General features: G+C 44.0%; 1 protein-coding gene across 2 annotated transcripts in view; it reads right to left on the bottom strand.

The window, feature by feature from the left end:
• Positions 1-24,236, bottom strand: part of LOC121576492 (WD repeat-containing protein 18-like) — a 91,467-nt gene that overhangs the window by 36,509 nt on the left and 30,722 nt on the right. For both annotated transcript variants that reach the window (XR_006002488.2, XM_041889666.2), the window contains exons 5-6: positions 16,749-16,892; positions 4,182-4,246 (exon numbers count right to left, since the gene is read on the bottom strand). Coding sequence is in view for 1 of the 2 variants with exons in the window: in XM_041889666.2 (XP_041745600.1) it covers positions 4,182-4,246; positions 16,749-16,892 (209 nt within the window). In the remaining variant the exon portion in view is untranslated. The remainder of the gene's footprint in view (positions 1-4,181; positions 4,247-16,748; positions 16,893-24,236) is intronic.

Below are 24,236 nucleotides of genomic sequence, written 5' to 3'. Positions count from 1 at the left end.
GTGAAGCACGATGGTGGCAGCATCATGCTGTGGGGATGTTTTTCAGCGGCAGGGACTGGGAGACTAGTCAGGATCGAGGGAAAGATGAACAGAGCAAAGTACCGAGAGTTCGTTGATGAAAACCTGCTCCAGAGCACTCAGGACCTCAGACTGGGGCGAAGGTTCACCTTCCAACAGGACAACGACCCTAAGCACACAGCCAAGACAACGCAGGAGTCAATGTCCTTGAGTGGCCCAGCCAGAGCCTGGACTTGTACCCGATCGAACATCTCTGGAGAGACCTGAAAATAGCTGTACAGCGACTCTTCCCATCCAACTGACAGAGTTCCCCAAATACAGGTGTGCCAATCTTGTAGCGTCATACCCAAGAAGAATCAAGGCTATAATCGCTGCCAAAGGTACTTCAACAAAGTACTGAGTAAAGGGTCTGAATACTTATGTAAAATGTGATAAGGCTGTAATGTAACAAAATGTGTACAAAGTCAAGGGGTCTGAATACTTTCCGAATGCACTGTATATGCCTGGAAGTATGCTTCGAATTGGTTTCTAACTTAAGCTCCATACCTTGTGTGTGAATCCATGAATTGTACAATGTTAATGAAATATCTGCCTTTGATATAGACAATTCTCAGACCAATTCTTGCTAGTCAACATCAACTCATTGCCTAATCCTTGCTTGTATATTTGAATTATCTTTATGGAGTCAGATAAACATTTTATTAGGCTAATTGCTTCGTCTTATTACGCACGTTATGTATATATACTGTGATGTCACGAGAGGCTACACAGCTTTCAGCGGGATTGCTCAAGTAGTGCAAGGAGACCAGGTTCAACCAAAACAAGGATTTTATTAAAGGTCTTGGGAAACTAACGAAAGTATAACACAATTCTGTTCTCTGGTGGCTCTTTAAGGGTTAACAGTTCAGGGATGTCTCTTCCACATCCAAAATCATAACTCTCCCTCGCTCAAATAACTTTTCCCCAGTCTTACTGTATTCCACGTTGCAGCTAGTGGCCAACCCAGCAAAACGTCCTTCCAAATGTCCCACACGTATTTCCACAGGTGCATATATCCAAAGGTGAGTATTTCCCAAAGGTAAGTATCTCCAAATCCTTATATTCCTCATGGAAGTGGACGTGCAGCACTCTTGTCCTCCAGAGAGCCCAGGTTGGAGACTGTGTCTCTTCCCTTCCCCAACCTTCAGCTCATCAGCTCCTCATTTGTTTCAGCTGCGTGGGAAGATTGGCCATAGAGGGGTGGAGTTCCCGACCATACCAGCAGATGGAGCCATAGCTGTCTGGGTTTGCAGCCACCTCAGGGGGATGTAACGTCCCTCCAGGACACAGCCTCTCGTGACATCACACATCCCCCTCCTCGGGACCGACGTCCTCGTCGGGGTAAAGGCAGCGAAGAAGGCATCACGCCGGGAGAGGGCGTCCGCATTGCCGTGGTGCTTGCCAGACTGCTCTCTCTTCAACTCCTCCAACTCTAGGACCAGGGACTCAGCCTCCTGTTGTCTCTCCTTGAGTTTCTTACTGAACGCATCAGCCTTGGTTTTAGCAGAGTTTAGCTTCTGTTGAGCAGCTTTCAGTTCCTTCTCTCTCTCTGCCTCCGCATTCTTCATCTTGTTCTCCAACACCTTGTACTTCTCCTCTGCCTTCTTCTGGACCTCCTTACTACTGCGCAGGGTCTCCTCACACTCCTCGATGGTCCTGCGCAGCCTCTCCAGCTCCTCCTGTTGCTTAGGGAAGGAGCTCTGTTGGAGTTTAGCCTGGAGGATATCTAACTCTTCTGTCTTCATGTCTAACTGTTGCTTTAACAAACGATACCTCTCAGCGGTCCCCTTCAGACCAGACAGTTCTTTGTCCAGATTCTGTAGCTCCGTCTCTGTGTCGGTCTGGGCACCTGCCATCCCTCTCAGAGCCCGGGCGGGAGTGAGTAACTCGGAGGATTGCACCGGAGCCTTCCCAGGATGAGTCTTGCCTCTCCGTTTCCGAGGTACTCGGGTTATCCTCTCCTGAGACTCTCTCCAGAGTGGGTAAAAGGCTGGGCAGTCTCGTCCAATTAGGACAGGGACGGGGAGGGAATCAACCACCCCCGCCGTCGTGTGTATGGTTCCCCGTGTGCTGGTCATTGTAAGTTCAGTAATGGGGTATTCTCTGGTGTCCCCATGGACACAGGAAACTGGGAGGACTTTCCCCGGGGTCAGACACGTTGGGCCCACCAAATCCTTACGCACCAGGGTGGCCCGGCTACCAGAATCCAGTAAGGCCTCCACATCATGGTGATTCACAGTTACCGGGCAGGTGGGGGGTCGATCTGGGCCGCCATCTACGACTCCCAAGAGCGAGGCAAAACGGTGTGTGGGTGCTGAGCTGGAGGACTCCGCAGTGGGCATAGGTTCATCGGCTGGTTTCCCACACTGCCAGGAGATATGTCCCATCTCCCCACACCGGTAACACTGCCGAAGTTTCCCCCTCCTGGTGTACTCTTCTTGGACCCGCCTGGTTTCTGGCTCCCCCTGGAGCCGGGATAAGTCCTGACGTGGCTGGGTTCGAGACCTTGGGGTCCTTTGGACGGGTTCTTCCCATTTGTGGTGGGGCCGCACTCCTGGGGTCTTTTTCGGGAAGCATTCAGCATCTCCGCTGTGGCCTGGTACTTTTCCACAGCTTCCACGGTCAGATCAGCCGTGGTCAAGGCCTGTTGACTGATGAACCGTTTTGCCTCATAAGGCAGGGCGCGTAGGTAACGATCCACCACAACGGCCTCCACCACCGCCGCTGCTGTATTCCTCTGCGGATCCAGCCATTTCCTTGCGATTCGGACAAGTTCATGCATCTGCGCCCGAGGAGGTTGGTCTGGTTGGAAGGTCCAGCTGTGAAAGCGCTGGGCCATACCAAACTTTGTGAGTCCATATCTGCTGAGGATCTCAGACTTCAGGGCATCATAGTCAGTAACCTGGTCAGGGCCCAGGTCCCGGACAGCATTCAGCGATTCCCCGGTTAGAAAGGGGGCTAACAGACCAACCCACTGTTGCTTGGGCCAGGCTTCCCTAGTGGCCGTGGCCTCAAATGCATGCAGGTATGCCTCAATGTCATCGGTAGCTCCCATCTTAGATATAAAGTCACTTGCCTTTATTGGGCGGGTATTTTGGACCACCCTCTGTCTCTGCAACTGCAATTCCTCTGCCTTCAGAAGGTTGGCTTTCTTTTGCTCCTCCAAGAGAGCCACGTTTGCTTGCATCTGGGCTTGCTGGCCAGCAACAAGGGCTTTCAATATGTCCTCCATTTCAGTCGGGCGGGGAGCCTACGGCCAACTTGGAAAACTGGGTGATCAAACCTTCGGTATCCTCCTCTGACATGCACTATTAACGCTTGAGCGTGCCCGTATTCTCCACCATCTGTGATGTCACGAGAGGCTACACAGCTTTCAGCGGGATTGCTCAAGTAGTGCAAGGAGACCAGGTTCAACCAAAACAAGGATTTTATTAAAGGTCTTGGGAAACTAACGAAAGTATAACACAATTCTGTTCTCTGGTGGCTCTTTAAGGGTTAACAGTTCAGGGATGTCTCTTCCACATCCAAAATCATAACTCTCCCTCGCTCAAATAACTTTTCCCCCAGTCTTACTGTATTCCACGTTGCAGCTAGTGGCCAACCCAGCAAAACGTCCTTCCAAATGTCCCACACGTATTTCCACAGGTGCATATATCCAAAGGTGAGTATTTCCCAAAGGTAAGTATCTCCAAATCCTTATATTCCTCATGGAAGTGGACGTGCAGCACTCTTGTCCTCCAGAGAGCCCAGGTTGGAGACTGTGTCTCTTCCCTTCCCCAACCTTCAGCTCATCAGCTCCTCATTTGTTTCAGCTGCGTGGGAAGATTGGCCATAGAGGGGTGGAGTTCCCGACCATACCAGCAGATGGAGCCATAGCTGTCTGGGTTTGCAGCCACCTCAGGGGGATGTAACGTCCCTCCAGGACACAGCCTCTCGTGACATCACAATACACTATACTGTATATCAAACATATACACATATAAAATATTACAATGCCAGGACAGTGGCTTCGATTCCCGGTACCACCCATAAGTAAAATGTATGCCGCATGACTAAGTTGCTTTGGATAAAAGTGTCTGCTAAATGGCATATATTATATAGAGGAGTCCTTGAAGGCAGCCCACCTGTGTCCTTTGAAAACCTGGTTGCCCTCGTTGTCCGACTGGAACGTCTGATCTCGATTTAGGCTCTGCAGATCCGAAGAAAAAAGTAAACAGAAGTTAATCAGAGTAAGCAAACCTAACAGACTTCTGATAGATGTTTTTCATTCCCAGAGCTAATTAGCTTGCATCTCAGGTACACTCACTAACATGTTCCTCCCTCTCTATTAAGTTGGCAGGGAAGTTTTGGCCCTGTCCAGCCTCTTAATGGTTTGATCGATTGACTTAATTGCTTTAACTAGGGATGGGGTTGCATCAGACATGCAGCAAGGAAGGGAGGACTGGACACCACTGGATTTGACTATGACCAACTCTAATCATTACATCACGTCTATACTGCCTGTTTTGAACATGACAAGTGGACTTGAAAGGGATTTGGTTAATAGTTAATAATTTTGTCTGTTTGTGTAAAGGGCTTGATACTCTGGCCAGACGACTGAAATTCAAATAATTAAGCGAAGGTTTGAGGGGGAGGGAAGCATCATGTATCATTTCACACCTGTCATTAACTAAAATGTTGGAAGTGGAATGAAAAAAACAGTAATTAGTCTAATCCACCATCGATGAAGGATGAAATTAATACAAAATTGTATGTTAAACTGTTAAAATCAAGTGCTTAAATCCGTGAGGGATGTCCGGAACCATTTAGCAAGAAAATTATGTATTTTCTATGGCAAAAAAGTCTTGGCAGGATTACATTTCAAAACCTTCACACTGCAGGAAAAGGAAACGGCTGGTTGCTGCTGGCTCGCAGTGAAAAGGAAACGGCTGGTTGCTGCTGGCTCGCAGTGAAAAGGAAACGGCTGGTTGCTGCTGGCTCGCAGTGAAAAGGAAACGGCTGGTTGCTGCTGGCTCGCAGTGGGGAAGAGAATTCTCAGCCTGTCTGACTGTCACTAGGACTATTTATCCAAATGTGACAATTCTGGGCTCACTGTCTCATCTCCTGCTGAACAATTTCAACAACAAAGGGGGAACCAAACAGCACAACGAATGCAGCTCTCTATCATAATGCATAAGAACTTCTGCCCAGCAAGGGTATGAAATCCCCTTTATTAAACAATGATCCACAGGCATATTCACAGTTAAGCTGTCTAGGAAATGACTAACCCTCTCCAATCGGGTAAACAGCACAATTAGGGGAGCAGCTGTATTATGAGATGTGGTTGTTGCTATAGGGAAATTATGGTTAATTTCTGGGGTTGGTGCAAGGTCCAAATACAGTATACAGGTAGTTTTAATACAAAGTGATCCCACTCTTTGTTAAAAATAAAAAGCAATATATTCAGATATGCAGCAACCATATTGGAGTCGGACAAATTATTATGTAAAAATGAATACATAAAAATGAAAAATATCAAACATTTGTGATGGAAGCCAGTTGGCCCAAAGCAATTACGCTCACTTTCAAGACAAGCAGCCATGAATACTGTCAAGCAATATAAACCAGAAAGAGGGAAGAGATGTCTTTATCAAATATGTACAAACTCATAAATTTAGAGGATTAAACTGGAAAGAATGCAAACACCACAATATCCATTCTCAATCAAAACAATGAAAGAATGTGTTACAGATTATCTGCAATCTCTTTAGAATGAATGACACAGAATGCGGCATAATGAGGAAGATCATTATAATTTAAGAGCTACGGGGAAGCCAGAGGGAAGAGGAAATGATGGAGCTTTGAAAAGCTGTGATTTCACTCACCAGCATCTATAGACTTAACTTTAACCACAGAAAGCAACAATGCAGAGTTAATGTAATTGATTTAATACAGAGCAGGGCTATAAAAGCTTTCTTCTCTCTCCAATTACCTTAATTATCCAATTGATCTTTAAGATGCTCTATTCCTAAATAATTAAGCTTCTAAAGAATGTGGTTGGAAGACCAAGGCGTGCGAGTCAATGGGGCAGCGGCTTAAGCTTTCAAATTCTTTAAAGCCCCAATGCAGCCATTTTTATATTAATATCAAATAATTTCCGGGTAACAATTAAGTACCTTATTGTAATAGTTTTCCATTAAAATTGACAAAAATAGCTTTTTAGTAAATAATTGTTTCTCAAGGAAGAATTTTGCTAGGACTGTCTGGGAGTGGTCTGCGTGGCGAAGGGAGAACTTAAAACTAGCTGTTATTGGCAGAGAGGTTTGGAAGTCTTTGTTATTGGTCTATTAACATCACCAGGCAGTGAATTGGTTACCAGGCAAGCCGAAACTCCCGCCCATGCAAACAGACTGATTAGAAGGTCCTGTGTACATTGTATTTTCAACCAGCAACTATCAGGAAATAACACTGATACATTTGTTTCACACTTTCACAGTGTTAGTTTCATTAGCTGTCGTACAATATGATACAAAACACAGGAAAAACTTTGACTGCACTGGGCCTTTAAAGGCAAGCATTAAAGATCTGAGGAACGTTAGCACACTAATAAGATATGATTAGAGATACAGGACCAAAGTGAAAGGGGTCGGTAGGCATTAATAAGAGAAGTCGAGCAACTCGTGTATCCAAACAGGATCTTGACCTGGGGAATTTTCTATCTCAATAATTACAGCTTGCAACAGGTCTTTTAAGGACACATGAAATATACTTCAATATGAATAAATGAAATGATATGCTGTCTCAGAAATCTTGTCATATCAATGACTATTTCATGACTTTAAGCCATTCTTCCTGAGGTCAAGTCATTCCACTACAACATTCAAAGCAATTATTGCTATATTTATGTTTTAAAAAAAATACATAAAAGAGGTGAAGAGTCCCTTGACCAATAGTAGAATATTAGACGGAGTAATCTGCACCGTAGACGAAAACCCCTAACAAAAACTAAAGGAGCAGTCTAGATCTATATGACCGTTTCTGTGAATATTCTCATGTAATCATGCTCCCTGTCACTGACTGACTAACATTAACTTGTTGGTTGTATTAATAACCTGTGAGAGGACTGGAACAATAACCATGCGTCAGTGAAAGGGGGTATCTGTATCACTCTTTCACAGAAGAGGGCTTTTCTCCACTCAAACCTGATGCCTCTGGGATATTGTTTGTTTGGCCATACATCCAAGTGCCACCCACAACATTTCCAGCGTCGCGGATAGATTTAGAGGGGGGGGCGGTCACAATTACAAACTAAATGAGATGATGAGTAAGGAGATGGAAAAACTGAAATGTTTGAGTTTAATTATGGATACATGAAGAATAAATGGACCGGTGAGAATCGGCCTTCACTCAGACAGTGATTCCAAAGCCATTCAAGCACATTTGGAGGCACTCGGTCTGAACTTCCTGCAGGACTGTGAGAGAAAGAGAAAGAGGCAGGATGTGTCTATCATGGGGGGTGATGCCTATGAGCAACCCGCCTGCACAGTGAGTGACTCACACCCAGTTTCGTACGACTGCAAGAGCCAGGTTGAGGGAAAATTAGGTTTTAAATAGAAGTGGGGTGTTCTAACGAGGGGAGGGGGATCCTTTATTGTGCAAACATTTACCCATTAATTTCTGTCATGTTTAATTGACTATTTTCTACAAGTTTTTTTACCTGACGTGAGGACAAAGCTTGAACCTCAAACTGAACCAAATCCATTGATGTCTTCTCTGATCCCGTTGGTTTGCGTCGGTTACATACTACATTTGGATTAATTGGGTGCAGCTTGACAGACACATTTTTCTGTACGGAAATGTGACTTTCTAGAGCACAAAAGAAGCCCATCCTGCAAATAAATCATGCCTAACACAAAAGTCCATCCTGTGTTAAATGTTCTGTCAAAGCTGAGGAAGAAAGATCCTTGTTAGCATGTTACAGTAAGTCTAGATTCACTAAACCTGGGGGGGCATTACTCTGAACCATGACAGGTCTCCTTTCTCCTTGAAGAGAAGCTATCAGAAAGGATCTGACTTGACCAGTGGCAGTTGGTGCCGTTCAAGATTAGGGAGGACAATTGTTTTGAATGAGCATGGCCTTATTTGTATTCCATTCATATTCCATTTACAATGTAACATCGACAGGTTTAGGTTACTATATGATACTCGAATTTGCCCTATACCCATCATGAGGTTGCTACAACCTAGCCTACAAATTAGCGTTTATTACATAGGTGCACAGGTCGAGAGAGAAATTGACGTAATCAAGGTAACAGACAGTAACACAATCAAGGTAACAGACAGTAACACATTCAATACCGCCTTGCACACCCTTGCCTGCATCTAGCTGATCTGTGGTGTAATCACAGAAACAACAAGAATTTCTATTGGACAAATTCAGGTAGGTCCCTCCCTTTTTCATTTAGTTTGCTTTCGTTTAAGAAATGTTTCGCAACAGAATCGTCGGAAACAATCACCCGCACACACAGTTCACTTCCATAGTAGCCACATACAGCATCATGACTTTGCTCGTTGTATAATTTCTTTCGCATTTACGCATTCTCCTCCTCTCACCTTTTCCCTTCGCTTGTGGACTTCAGTGAACAACTCAACAGCTGTCTGTGACCAGGCGCAGAAACCTCCTCTAGCCCAACCTTCATACCATAACTGCTAACAGCTACACAGCCTTCATAGTTGTCACCATATTAACGTCATAGTCAACAAACTAGAACTTACGCGTTAGTAAACCCACCACTTTTTTTCCCCCCAAAACTGTTCAACTATTGTCTTTCTCTGAGTCGACTACTCACCACACTTTATGCACTGCAGGGCTAGATAGCTGTAGCTTATGCTTTCAATACTAGATTAATTCTCTGATCCTAGATAGCTGTAGCTTATGCTTTCAATACTAGATTCATTCTCTGATCCTTTGATTGGGTGGACAAGATGTCAGTTCATATTGCAAGAGCTCTGATAGGTTGGAGGACGTCCTCCAGAAGTTGTCATAATTTCTTTGCAAGTCTATGGAAGGGGATGATAAGCATAAGCCTCCTAGGTTTTGTATTGAAGTCAATGTACCCAGAGGAGGACGGAAAATAGCTGTCCTCCGGCTACACCATGGTGCTACCCGAGAGAGTGCTGTTGAGGCTACTGTAGACCTTCATTGCAAAACAGTGTGTTTTGATCAGATATTTGATGACGTGAATATATTTAGTATATTTTTATCTAAAAAGCATAACTTTTAATGTTTCACTATTTACATTTTTCTGAAATTCTCTGAGGAGGATGGTCCTCCCCTTCCTCCTCTGAGGAGCCTCCACTGCACTTGACAACTCTCATGGGAATGTACAGCAACCAGGAGCGGCACAGGGCGCAAAGAAGTCCCTCAAGAGGCATGGGATCAGACAATAGTCACTGTGAAAGACCCCAGGTGATTTACAACCCAAACACACTGGCCATGCCAGTGCCCCCCTTTCTCATTTTCTACAATCTCTCCACCTTTCAGGCCAACAGTGGGGATTCACCCGTACAAGGATGGTGCAATGCTTAGAAAGTTCATGGAAAATCAACAGTCGAGTGCCTTTAGAGAATCCCCAATACATGTGCAGAATAACAAATAGTGGCAGATGGTAGATTTACTTTTTATTTATATTTTCCCTTTCAACTGAAGAAGTCTTTCTCAGTGGCTTACTGTAAGTTGGAAAACCCAGGGTGAGCCCAAGCGAAGATACTGTAGGGATGCTCCAGAGTAGTGTTCCCAGACTAAGCTTTGTGTAAGTATAACCTGCCTTGACCTTCCCTGTGCACCAGAGAGATGTGGACTGGTCCAAACATCACTCCCATTCCCCTCTTCACTAACAAACTTTAGCAGCTCTGTTCCATACCAGCACTGAGGAGACACATCAAGGCGCTGTCAGCCGATCAGAGGGACCCTTTTACGAAGTTTACTGTATTTTTGTGCATCACTAGAAATGTACAGGACTAACTCAAAGGGAACTCAGTCAAAGTTGTATTATAAGACAATTGACAGGTGGAGGGGGATTGTTTTATTAGTAATGTTCTGAATGTATTTAATTTTGTTCGTCAGTTGTGTGTACTTGGAGAAAAGAGTCCTGCTGTGTGCCTTCACTTGTGGAAATAAAATAAAGTTATTTCATTAAAATAATTATTAAATCAGGTAACGGGTTTGATGACAGTATATGGAGTTCTAAGGTTCTTTTCAAGTGCTGGAAATAAATGTGCTTATTTTACTCTATTAATATGTTGTCTTCAAAGATACTAGTTGTGACCAGGGCTGGGCGGTATACCGTATTTTACGATTTATAGTTTACTTCGCTACTTGAGTTCTCTCTCTCTCCATGCCGCTTTCCACACAGATTTAGCCCCACCCCCTGTCACTCAAGGAGTACATTTGTTGTTCCTCTACCACAAGACACTTGCGTTCAGTCTCTGCATGGTCAATGCAGCACATGCAACAATGTTGATGACAACGATGCGGTTTTCACTTTGCTGCTTAATATAAATCCACTAGCGTTCTATAACTACACTATTGGTTTGTGTTTCTTACATCTGCAAACAGCTAGTTCGTCCTTTACTAGCAAGTTGGGCCTAAATCTTGTTAGCTGCTAAAATCTTGTTAGCTCAACATTGTTGCATGTAATAAATTACATGGCGCCGGAGAAGATGGCTGCCGTTTTACAGCCCTCTAACCAATTGTACTATTATGTGTAATTTATTTTGTACATAATGTTTCTGCCATCGTCTCTTATAACCAAAAATAGCTTCTGGATATCAGGACAGCGATTACTCACCACGTATTGGACGAAGATTTTTTCTTCAACGAGGCGGCCGCGAAGGATATCCTACAGACACCCGACAAGGCCCAAATCCCTGCCATTCGCATGAGGAAGAGACGGAGATATCGTGGACGTAGGTCGGGGTGCCTTGTAAGGATCCGACGGCGAGCGAGTAAACTGCCACTCCCATCAATCCTATTAGCCAATCTTCAATCATTTGAGAATAAATTGGATGACCTAAGATTACGGTTATCCTACCAACGGGACATTAAAAACTGTAATATCTTATGTTTCACAGAGTCGTGGTTGAACGACGACATGGACAACATACAGCTAGCGGGCTATACGCTACATCGGCAGGATAGAACGGCTGACTCCGGTAAGACAAGGGGTGGCGGTCTGTGTATATTTGTAAACAACAGCTGGTGCACAAAATCAAATACTAAGGAAGTCGCTAGGTTTTGCTCGCCTGAGGTAGAGTATCTTATGATAAGCTGTAGACAACACTATTTACCAAGAGAGTTTTCATCTATATTTTTCATAGCTGTCTATTTACCACCACAAACCAATGCTGGCATTGAGATTGCACTGAATGAACTGTATAAGGCCATAAGTCAACAGGAAAACGCTCATCCAGAGGCAGCGCTCCTAGTGGCCGGGGACTTTAATGCAGGGAAACTTAAATCCGTTCTACCTAATTTCTACCAGCATGTTAAATGTGCAACCAGAGGAAAAACAACTCTAGACCACCTTTACTCCACACACAGAGACGCATACAAAGCTCTCCCTCAACCTCCATTTGGTTATGGCAAATCTGACCATAACTCTATCCTCCTGATTCCTGCTTATAAGCAAAAACTAAAGCAGGAAGCACCAGTAACTCGGTTAATAAAAAAGTGGTCAGATGACGCAGATGCTAAGCTACAGGACTGTTTTGCTAGCACAGACTGGAACATGTTCCGGGATTCTTCAGATAGCATTGAGGAGTACACCACATCAGTCACTGGCTTCATCAATAAGTGCATCGATGATGTCGTCCCCACAGTGACCGTACGTACATACCCCAACCAGAAGCCATGGATTACAGGAAACATCCGCACTGAGCTAAAGGGTAGAGCTGCCGCTTTCAAGGAGCGGGACTCTAACCCGGACGCTTATAAGAAATCCCGCTATGCCCTCCGACGAACCATCAAACAGGCAAAGTGTCAATACAGGACTAAGATTGAATCGTACTACACCGGCTCTGACGCTCGTCGGATGTGGCAGGGCTTGAAAACTATTACAGACTACAAAGGGAAGCACAGCTACGAGCTGCCCAGTGACACAAGACTTCCAGACGAGCTAAACCACTTCTATGCTCGCTTCGAGGCAAGCAACACTGAAGCATGCATGAGAGCACCAGATGTTCCGGATGACTATGTGATCACGCTCTCCGTAGCCGATGTGAGTAAGACTTTTAAGCAGGTCAACATTCACAAGGCCGCAGGGTCGGACGGATTACCAGGACGTGTACTCCGAGCATGTGCTGACCAACTGGCAAGTGTCTTCACTGACATTTTCAACATGTCCCTGACGGAGTCTGTAATACCAACATGTTTCAAGCAGACCACCATAGTCCCCGTGCCCAAGGACTCTAAGATAACCTGCCTAAATGACTACCGACCCGTAGCACTGACGTCTGTAGCCATGAAGTGCTTTGAAAGGCTGGTCATGGCTCACATCAACACCATTATCCCAGAAACCCTAGACCCACTCCAATTTGCATACCGCCTCAACAGATCCACAGATGATGCAATCTCTATTGCGCTCCACATGGCCCTTTTCCACCTGGACAAGAGGAACACCTACGTGAGAATGCTATTCATTTACTACAGCTCAGCATTCAACACCATAGTGCCCTCAAAGCTCATCACTAAGCTAATTATCCTGGGACTAAACACCTCCCTCTGCAACTGGATCCTGGACTTCATGCCCCCAGGTGGTAAGGGTAGGTAACAACACATCTGTCACACTGATACTCAACACGGGGGCCCCTCAGGGGTGCATGCTCAGTCCCCTCCTGTACTCCCTGTTCACCCATGACTGCATGGCCAGGCACGACTCCAACACCATCATTAAGTTTGCAGACGACACAACAGTTGTAGGCCTGATCACCGACAATGATGAGACAGCCTATAGGGAGGAGGTCAGAGACCTGGCTGTGTGGTGCCAGCATAACAACCTCTCCCTCAACGTGACCAAGACAAAGGAGATGATTGTGGACTACAGGAAAAAAAAGAGGACTGAGCACGCCCCCATTCTCATCAACGGGGCTGTAGTGGAACAGGTTGAGAGCTTCAAGTTCCTTGGTGTCCACATCACCAACGAACTATCATGGTCCAAACACACCAAGACAGTCGTGAAGAGGGCACGACAAAGCCTATTCCCCCTAAGGAGACTGAAAAGATTTGGCATGGGTCCTCAGATCCTCAAAAAATTCTACAGCTGCACCATCGAGAGCATCCTGACTGGTTGCATCACCGCCTGGTATGGCAACTGCTTGGCCTCCGACCGCAAGGCAATACAGAGGGTAGTGCGTACGGCCCAGTACATCCCTGGGGCCAAGCTTCCTGCCATCCAGGACCTCTATACCAGGCGGTGTCAGAGGAAGGCCCTCAAAATTGTCAAAGACTCCAGCCACCCTAGTCATAGACTGTTCTCTCTGCTACCGCACGGCAAGCGGTACCGGAGTGCCAAGTCTAGGTCCAAAAGACTTCTCAACAGCTTCTACCCCCAAGCCATAAGACTCCTGAACAGCTAATCATGGATACCCGGCCTATTTGCACTGCCCCCCCACCCCATCTTTTTACGCTGCTGCTACTCTGTTAAGTATTTATGCATAGTCACTTTAACTCTACCCACATGTACATATTCCTTCAACTACCTCAACTAGCCGGTGCCCCCGCACATTGACTCTGCACCGGTACCCCCCTGTATATATAGCCTCCCTACTGTTATTTTATTTTACTTCTGCTCTTTTTTTCTCAACACTTTTTTGTTGTTTTATTCTACATTTTTACTACAAAATAAATGCACTGTTGGTTAAGGGCTGTAAGTAAGCATTTCACTGTAATGTCTGCACCTGTTGTATTCGGCGCATGCGGCCAATAAAATTTGATTTGATTTGATTATCGCTAATCGCTAGCTAGCTAATAAATATACTGAGTCAGAGCAAACTTAATTAGCTATACAGCCTGATAATACCAGTGATGGTGTAGACCTAAATCTGCATGTGTTTTGTGCAACAGTATCTTCTAAATCAAAGAGGAATGCACAAAGCAAGAATATGTTAGCTACATGAAGTTGCTAAGAGAAAGCATTCAATGTAGCCAAAGATTATAGGGTCCCCTAGGAAACACTTATAAACACTTTGGTTCCTATCCTGTCACAATAACTCTTCCATGTCTTCCAACTTTCCATGATTCCAACAGTTCACTCAAGTGTTTTGCTCTAAATCGCAGTCAAATCGCAATTGTAACATTTGATTAAAATTAAGGCCTAGATTGTTTGCCCATATCGTGCAGCCCTATGTGGCAGTGTGGAAATGATCTCAAATTAGTGCAGGAAATGCAGAAACTCATGAAAATCCAGAAAAAGATTTTTGGTTGAAGTTGAAGAGTATAAAACAATAAGAATGGATAAAGACATTGAAATCATTTAAAATGTGCAAATGTATAAAAAACAGAAATACCTTATTTACATAAGTATTCAGACCCTTTGTTATGAAACTCGAAATTGAGCTCAGGTGCATCCTGTTTCCATTGATCACCCTTGAGAGGTTTCTACAACTTGATAGGAGTCCACCTGTGGTAAATTCAATTGATTGGATATGATTTAGAAAGGTACACACCTGTCTAAGGTCCCACAGTTGACAGTGCATGTCAGAGCAAAAACCAAGCCATGAGGTCGACGGAATTGTCAGTAGAGCTCCAAGACAGGATTGTGTCGAGGCACAGATCTGGGGAAGGGTACCAAAAAAATTCTGCACCATTGAAGTTCCCCAAGAACGCAGTGGACTCCATCATAAATGGAAGAAGTTTGGAACCACCAAGACTCTTCCTAGAGCTGGCCGCCCGGCCAAACTGAGCAATGAACCCGATGGTCACTCTGACAGAGCTCCAGAGTTCCTCTGTGGAGATCGGAGAACCTTCCAGAAGGACAACCATCTCTGCAGCACTCCACCAATCAGGCCTTTATGGTATAGTGGCCAGACGGAAGCCACTCCTCAGTAAAAGGCACATGACAGCCCGCTTGGAGTTTGCCAAAAGGCACCTAAAGGACTCTCAGACCATGAGAAACAAGATCCTCTGGTCTGATGAAACAAAGATTGAACTCTTTGGCGTCACGTCTAGAAGAAACCTGGCACCATCCCTACGGTGAAGCATGGTGGTGGCAGCATCATGCTGTGGGGATGTTTTTCAGCAGCAGGGACTGGGAGACTAGTCAGGATCGAGGGAAAGATGAACAGAGCAAAGTACAGAGAGATCCTTGATGAAAACCTGCTCCAGAGCGCTCAGGACCTCAGACTGAGGCGAAGGTTCACCTTCCAACAGGACAACGACCCTAAGCACACAGCCAAGACAACGCAGGAGTAGCTTCGGGACAAGTCTCTCAATGTCCTCGAGTGGCCCAGCGAGAGCCCGGATTTGAACCAGATTGAACAACTCTGGAGAGACCTGAAAATAGCTGTGCAGCGATGCTCCCCATCCAACCTATAATAATATAAAAATATGCCATTTAGCAGACACTTTTATCCAAAGCGACTTAAAGTCATGTGTGCATACATTTTTACGTATGGGTGGTCCCGGGGATCGAACCCACTACCCTGGCGTTACAAGTGCCATGCTCTACCAATTGAGCTACAATTGACAGAGCTTCAGAGGATCTGCAGAAAAGAATGGGAGAAACTCCCCAAACACAGGTGTGCCAAGCTTGTAGTCATACCCAAGAAGACTCAAGACTGTAATCGCTGCCAAAGGTGCTTCAACAAAGTACTGAGCAAAGGGTCTGAATACTTATGATATACTTATGTGATATTTCAGTTGTTTTTTATTATACATTTGCAAAAATTTATAAAAATCTGTTTTTGCTTTGTCATTATGGGGTATTGGGTGTAGATTAATGAGGGGATTTAAAAATAAATCAATTTTAGAATAAGGCTGTAACTTAACAAAAAGTGAAGGGTCTGAATACTTTCTTAATACACTGTATGTGTTGCCACCCTAGGGTCACGCACTACTCATAAAGCAAACTTTTATTATTAAAAAAAATAAACACAGTCAAACAGTCATTTTATTTAAAAAAATACTGTGACATTATATTTTGCCCATATCGCCTAGCCCTAGTTGTCCCGTCCGACTCTGAAATAAAATAAAACATCTCAGCGCACAATACGTACTGAATACAAAGTTATATGACATGCAAACTCCATTTTAGAGATGGATTCGCCAGTTCAAAGTCTCTCCTAGTTATGTCACTTTCCCTTGGTGTATCGCCAGACTGTGGCCTAATGTACCCGCTGTATATCTGCTTTCCAATTTGCTGTCATCTGTCTGAGCTCACCCCTGTCCAGACACTTCTCTCCGTGGGCAATATCCACAACGGGTTGGTTATTTATGGTTGGGCAACCTGTTTATAATGTACAGGGAGGCCATTGATGAAACCTTGGATGTTATGAAACAAAAAAAAACATGTCCGAGTGGGCAAGGTTGCGCTTGATGGATGCTCGATTAACGTAGACCCACAGTTTGTGAATCAAAGCCATTGAGATGTTAATCGAGGAATGCTCAGGGGTAAACGGTGAAAGGCTAAAGTGGTGAAGACAGAAAAAAATCTAACCTGGCTGCAGAGGGACACCTGGAATATACCGCCGTCGCTGCCGCCACAGAAGAGGTAGTACTCGCAGGGGTCAAGGGTCACTGACATGATGCCCACGTCAAAGAGAACAGACAGGAGGATCTCACCTGAGGATAGCTCCCATAGCTAGAGAGATGTTGAGAGAGGAGAGGAGAGAGACAGAGAGTGAGAGAGATAAAGAGGGAGAGGAACGCATGGTTAAATTGAGGACATTGGTTAATTTCAGCTTCAGGAAATACATTTTAAGGGCTGCTAACATAATACACTGCTAACATTTTAAGGGCTCACGTTAGGCTTGGGCGATACAGTTGAAGTTGGAAGTTTACATACACTTAGGTTGGAGTCATTAAAACTCTTTTTACAACCACACCACAAATGTCTTGTTAACAAACTATAGTTTTGGCAAGTTGGTTAGGACATCTACTTTGTGCATGACACAATTCATTTTTCCAACAATTGTTTACAGACAGATTATTTCACTTACAATTCACTGTATCACAATTCCAGTGGGTCAGAAGTTTACATACACTAAGTTGACTGTGCCTTTAAACAGCTTGGAAAATTCCAGAAAATTATGTCATGGCTTTAGAAGCTTCTGATAGGCTAATTGACATCATGAGTCAATTGGAGGAGTACCTGTGGATGTATTTCAAGGCCTACCTTCAAACTCAGTGCCTCTTTGCATGACATCATGGGAAAATCAAAAGAAATCAGCCAAGACCTCAGAAAAGAAAATAGTAGACCTCCACAAGTCTGGTTCATCCTTGGGAGCAATTTCCAAACGCCTGAAGGTACCACGTTCATCTGTACAAACAATAGTACGCAAGTATAAAACACCATGGGATCACGCAGCCGTCATACCGCTCAGGAAGGACACGCGTTCTGTCTCCTAGAGATGAACGTACTTTGGTGCGAAAAGTGCAAATCAATCCCAGAACAACAGCAAAGGACCTTGTGAAGATGCTGGAGGAAACAGGTACACAAGTATCTATATCCACAGTAAAACAAGTCCTATATCGACATAACCTGAAAGGCCGCTCAGCAAGGAAGAAGCCACTGCTCCAAAACCGCCATAAAAAAGCCAGACTACAGTTTGGGCGGCAGGTAGCTTAGTGGGTAAGAGCGTTGTGCCAGTAACCGAAAGGTCGCTGGTTCTAATCCCCGAGCCGACTAGGTGAAAAATCTGTCGATGTGCCCTTAAGCAAGGCACTTAACCCTAAATGCTCCTGTAAGTCGCTCTGGATAAGAGCGTCTGCTAAATGACTAAAATGTAAAAAAAAATGTAAAATGTTTGCAACTGCACATGGAGACAAAGATCGTACTTTTTGGAGAAATGTCCTCTGGTCTAATGAAACAAAAATATAACTGTTTGGCCATAATGACCATCGTTATGTTTGGAGGAAAAAGGGGGTCGCTTGCAAGCCGAAGAACACCATCCCAACCGTGAAGCACGGGGGTGGCAGCATCATGCTGTGGGGGTGCTTTGCTGCAGGAGGGACTGGTGCACTTCACAAAATAGATGGCATCATGAGGAAGGAAAATTATGAGGATATCTTGAAGCAACATCTCAAGACATAAGTCAGGAAGTTAAAGCTTGTTCGCAAATGGGTCTTCCAAATGGACAATGACCCCAAGCATACTTCCAAAGTTGTGGCAAAATGGCTTAAGGACAACAAAGAGTGGCCATCACAAAGCCCTGACCTCAATCCTATAGTAAATGTGTTGGCAGAACTGAAAAAGTGTGTGCGAGCAAGGAGGCCTACAAACCTGACTCAGTTACACCAGCTCTGTCAGGAGGAATGGGCCAAAATTCACCCAATTTATTTTGGGAAGCTTGTGGAATGCTAGCCGAAACATATGACCCAAGTTAAACAATTTAAAGGCAATGCTACCAAATACTAATTGAGTGTATGTAAACTTCTGACCCACTAGGAATGTGATGAATGAACTAAAAGCTGAAATAAATAATTATCTCTACTATTATTCTGACATTTGACATTCTTAAAATAAAAGTGGTGATCCTAACTGACCTAAAGCTGATTTTTTACTAGGATTAAATGTCAAGAATTGTGAAAAACTGAGTTTAAATGTATTTGGCTAAAGTGTATGTAAACTTCCGACTTCAACTGTATATCCTTTACCGGTGCATTTCAAAATACTGACGGTATAACTTTCAATATCAAAAAAAAAAAAGATACAAATGTGTATGTATGTTTGCATGTTTGTACAGTACCAGTCAATAGTTTGGAAACACCTTCATTCAAAGGTTTATTTTTACTATTATCTACATTGTAGAACAATAGTGAAGACATCAAAACTATGAAATAACACACATGGAATCATGTAGTAACCAAAAGTGTTAAACAAATCAGAATATATTTAGATTTTAGATTCTTCAAAGTAGTCACCCTTCGCATTGATGACAGCTTTGCACACTCTTGGCATTCTCTCAACCAGCTTCATGAGGAATGCTTTTCCAACAGTCTTGAAGGAGTACATATGCTGAGCATTTGTTGGCTGCTTTTCCTTCACTCTGCGGTCCAACTCATCCCAAACCATCTCAATTTGGTTGAGGTCGGGTGATTGTGGAGGCCAGGTCATCTGATGCAGCACTCCATCACTCTCCTTGGTCAAATAGCCCTTACACAGCCTGGGGTGTGTTTTGGGTCATTGTCCTGTTGAAAAACAAATGATAGTGGGACAAAGGGCAAACCAGATGGGATGGCATATCGCTGCAGAATGCTGTGGTAGCCATGCTGGTTAAGTGTGCCTTGAATTCTAAATAAATCACAGACAGTGTCACTAGCAAAGCACCCCCACACCATCACACCTCCTCATCCATGCTTCACAGTGGGAACCACACATGCGGAGATCATCCGTTCACCTACTCTGCGTCTCACAAAGACAGGGTGGTTGGAACCAAAAATCTCAAATTTGTACTCATCAGACCAAAGGACAGATTTCCACCGGTCTAATGTCCATTGCTCGTGTTTCCTGGCCCAAGCAAGTCTCTTCTTTTTATTGGTGTCCTTTAGTAGTGTTTTCTTTGCAGCAATTCGACCATGAAGGCCTGATTCACGCAGTCTCCTCTGAACAGTTGATGTTGACATGTGTCTGTTACTTGAACTCTGTGAAGCATTTATTTGGGCTGCAATTTCTGATGGTGGTAACTCAAATGAACTTATTCTCTGCAGCAGAGGTAACTCTGGGTCATCCTTTCCTTTGGCGGTCCTCATGAGAGCCAGCTTCATCACTGCGATTGATGGTTTTAATGACTGCACTTGAAGAAACGTACAAAGTTCTTGACATTTTCCATATTGACTGACCTTTATGTCTTAAAGTAATGATGGACTGTTGTTTATTTGAGCTGTTCTTGCCATAATATGGACTTGGTCTTTTACCAAATACGGCATCTACTGTATACCACCCCTACCTGTCACAACACAACTGATTGGCTCAAACGCATTAAGAAGGAAAGAAATTCCACAAATTAACTTTTAACAAGGCACACCTGTTAATTTAAATGTATTCCAGGTGACTACCTCATGAAGCTGGTTGAGAGAATGCCAAGAGTGTGCAAAGCTGTAATCAAGGCAAAGGGTGGCTACTTTGAAGAATCTCAAATTCAAAATATATTTTGATTTGTTTAACACTTTTTTGGTTACTACATGATCCCATATGTGTTATTTCATAGTTTTGGTGTCTTCACTATTATTCTACAATGTAGAAAATAGTAAAAAATAAAGAAAAACCCTGGAATTAGTAGGTGTCCAAACTTTTGACTGGTACTGTATGTACAGTATCTCACAAAAGTGAGTACACCCCTCACATTTTTGTAAATATTTGAGTATTTATTTTCATGTGACAACACTGAAGAAATGACACTTTGATACAATGTAAAGTAGTGAGTGTACAGCTTGTATAACAGTGTAAATTTGCTGTCCCCTCAAAATAACACAACACACAGCCATTAATGTCTAAACCACTGGCAACAAAAAAGTGAGTACACCTCTAAGTGAAAATGTCCAAATTGGGCCCAAAGTGTCAATATTTTGTGTGGCCACCATCATTTTGGATATTAGAGACCTTGCACTCCTCCACCTTCCGTTTGAGGATGCCCCACAGATGCTCAATAGGGTTTAGGTCTGGAGACATGCTTGGCCAGTCCATCACCTTTACCCTCAGCTTCTTTAGCAAGGCAGTGGTCGTCTTGGAGGTGTGTTTGGGGTCGTATCATGTTGGAATACTGCCCTGCGGCCCAGTCTCCGAAGGGAGGGAATCATGCTCTGCTTCAGTATGTCACAGTACATGTTGGCATTCATGGTTCCCTCAATGAACTGTAGCTCCCCAGTGCCGGCAGCACTAATGCAGCCCCAGACCATGACACTCCCACCACCATGCTTGACTGTAGGCAAGACACACTTGTCTTTGTACTCCTCACCTGGTTGCCGCCACACACGCTTGACACCATCTGAACCAAATAAGTTCATCTTGGTCTCATCAGACCACAGGACATGGTTCCAGTAATCCATGTCCTTAGTCTGCTTGTCTTCAGCAAACTGTTTGCGGGCTTTCTTGTGCATCATCTTTAGAAGAGGCTTCCTTCTGGGACGACAGCCATGCAGACCAATTTGATGCAGTGTGCGGCGTATAGTCTGAGCACCAACAGGCTGACCCCCCCACCCCTTCAACCTCTGCAGCAATGCTGGCAGCACTCATACGTCTATTTCCCAAAGACAACCTCTGGATATGACACTGAGCATGTGCACTCAACTTCTTTGGTCGACCATGGCAAGGCATGTTCTGAGTGGAACGTATCCTGTTAAACCGCTGTATGGTCTTGGCCACCGTGCTGCAGCTCAGTTTCAGGATCTTGGCAATCTTCTTATAGCTCAGGCCATCTTTATGTAGAGCAACAATTATTTTTTTCAGATCCTCAGAGAGTTCTTTGCCATGAGGTGCCATGTTGAACTTCCAGTGACCAGTATGAGGGAGTGTGAGAGCGATGACACCAAATTTAACACACCTGCTCCCCATTCACACCTGAGACCTTGTAACACTAACAAGTCACATGACACCGGGGAAGGAAAATGGCTAATTGGGCCCAATTTGGACATTTTCACTTAGGGGTGTACTCACTTTTGTTGCCAGCGGTTTAGACATTAATGGCTGTGTGTTGAGTTATTTTGAGGGGACAGCAAATTTACGCTGTTATACAAGCTGTACACTCACTACTTTACATTGTAGCAAAGTGTCATTTCTTCAGTGTTGTCACATGAAAAGATATACTCAAATATTTACAAAAATGTGAGGGGTGTACTCACTTTTGTGAGATACTGTATGTATGTATAAGGGCCCCACCCCCGCATCGCAAGGGCAGCGGGGGTGCGTGCTACGCCACTGCTTATAAATAACTATAAGTTAAGTATAACTATAAGAAATGTAAGATGTGTCAAATAAATTATATCCAGCTCAGGCCTACAGCTATGATTTGGTTTGATAACTTGCTAGCTAAGTGGCTAGATGTCAAGATCAAGCTTATTGGTTACAGTAGACATTCAATCCCCTCCTGGATCAAGATCCCTTGTGCCTACATTGTTTTTTGTTTTTAAATAGCACAGTGCACATTCGGTAATACGATATACCCCGGTATGGTACAGAAACTGTATGGAAATCTGGATACCGCCCAACCCTAGCTCATGCTCTCTATGACAAAAAGAGTGAGGGAGACCAAGAAAGAGAGAGAGCAAGAGCGAGAGAACAAAGATAATGGTGTGTGAGCTCACACTGCAGGGCTGTTTGCCTGACCCTGTCTGTCTGTCTGAGAGGAGTGGGCCGTTTCAGAGTGCAGAGCACTAAAATACATCTTAGTCTGCAGAACGTCTGCACATTTCTGTTCCAACCTCGACTTAATGACTTGGATAGATCAAATCATTTAGTGGCTATGACACTTAACATTTTTAGCCAAGATCCTGAAGGCAATTCATTGAGTAAGGAGGGGAAAAAACTGCTGAGGAACACATTTTGGAAGTGGAAAGTATGTTACGTAAAGGGGTGTAGGTTTGGTGACTTGTGATCAGCTACTTTATATTGCACTAATTACTTCTCTAATAGGATGGCCCAAAGGGCTGTCTTCTCAGTGTGTGCAAAAAGTTTAGGCATAATACCTCAATATTCGTCCAGTGTTGGACACAGCTGGTGCTATATGACCATGCCAACCAACTGGCAGTTTACAAAAAAATTGTTTAAAAAGCTCATGGTGGAAGTGGGCTACATAACTTCGACAAGTTCTGTATAAGATGGACGACTATACCCATGTGTGGCCATTTGGCTTATGCGAGTTGAGCATCCTTCAGAAAGCAGTAAAACTGGCCTGATGGACAGCTTCAGCATCACCTCTGCATTGTCCCCTTCCTAGTTAAATCCCACCTGATTGATGTTCCTTTAGGATATAAAACAAGCTGACCGTAAAATAACGTTGGAATTCCGCCCATAATTGAACTCGATCAATGTCCACAACCCTATCATAAAACAAAAATGCTGAAGTCAAGGGATATGGAAATAGTCTACAATTGGCTTTATGGAAGCATACTATCTATATATTGTGTACATATATATACAGTGGGGAAAAAAAGTATTTAGTCAGCCACCAATTGTGCAAGTTCTCCCACTTAAAAAGATGAGAGAGGCCTGTAATTTTCATCATAGGTACACGTCAACTATGACAGACAAAATGAGAAAAAAAAATCCAGAAAATCACATTGTAGCATTTTTTGTGAATTTATTTGCAAATGATGGTGGAAAATAAGTATTTGGTCAATAACAAAAGTTTCTAAATACTTTGTTATATACCCTTTGTTGGCAATGACACAGGTCAAACGTTTTCTGTAAGTCTTCACAAGGTTTTCACACACTGTTGCTGGTATTTTGGCCCATTCCTCCATGCAGATCTCCTCTAGAGCAGTGATGTTTTGGGGCTGTCGCTGGGCAACACGGACTTTCAACTCCCTCCAAATATTTTCTATGGGGTTGAGATCTGGAGACTGGCTAGGCCACTCCAGGACCTTGAAATGCTTCTTACGAAGCCACTCCTTCGTTGCCCGGGCGGTGTGTTTGGGATCATTGTCATGCTGAAAGACCCAGCCACGTTTCATCTTCAATGCCCTTGCTGATGGAAGGAGGTTTTCACTCAAAATCTCACGATACATGGCCCCATTCATTCTTTCCTTTACACGGATCAGTCGTCCTGGTCCCTTTGCAGAAAAACAGCCCCAAAGCATGATGTTTCCACCCCCATGCTTCACAGTAGGTATGGTGTTCTTTGGATGCAACTCAGCATTCTTTGTCCTCCAAACACGACGAGTTGAGTTTTTACCAAAAAGTTCTAATTTGGTTTCATCTGACCATATGACATTCTCCCAATCCTCTTCTGGATCATCCAAATGCACTCTAGCAAACTGCAGATGGGCC

The sequence above is a fragment of the Coregonus clupeaformis genome, chromosome 11, assembly GCF_020615455.1.
Source record: "Coregonus clupeaformis isolate EN_2021a chromosome 11, ASM2061545v1, whole genome shotgun sequence".
Taxonomy (NCBI): domain Eukaryota; kingdom Metazoa; phylum Chordata; class Actinopteri; order Salmoniformes; family Salmonidae; genus Coregonus; species Coregonus clupeaformis.
Note: the sequence above shows the minus strand (reverse complement) of the source record. Positions and strands in the feature narration are given on the sequence as shown.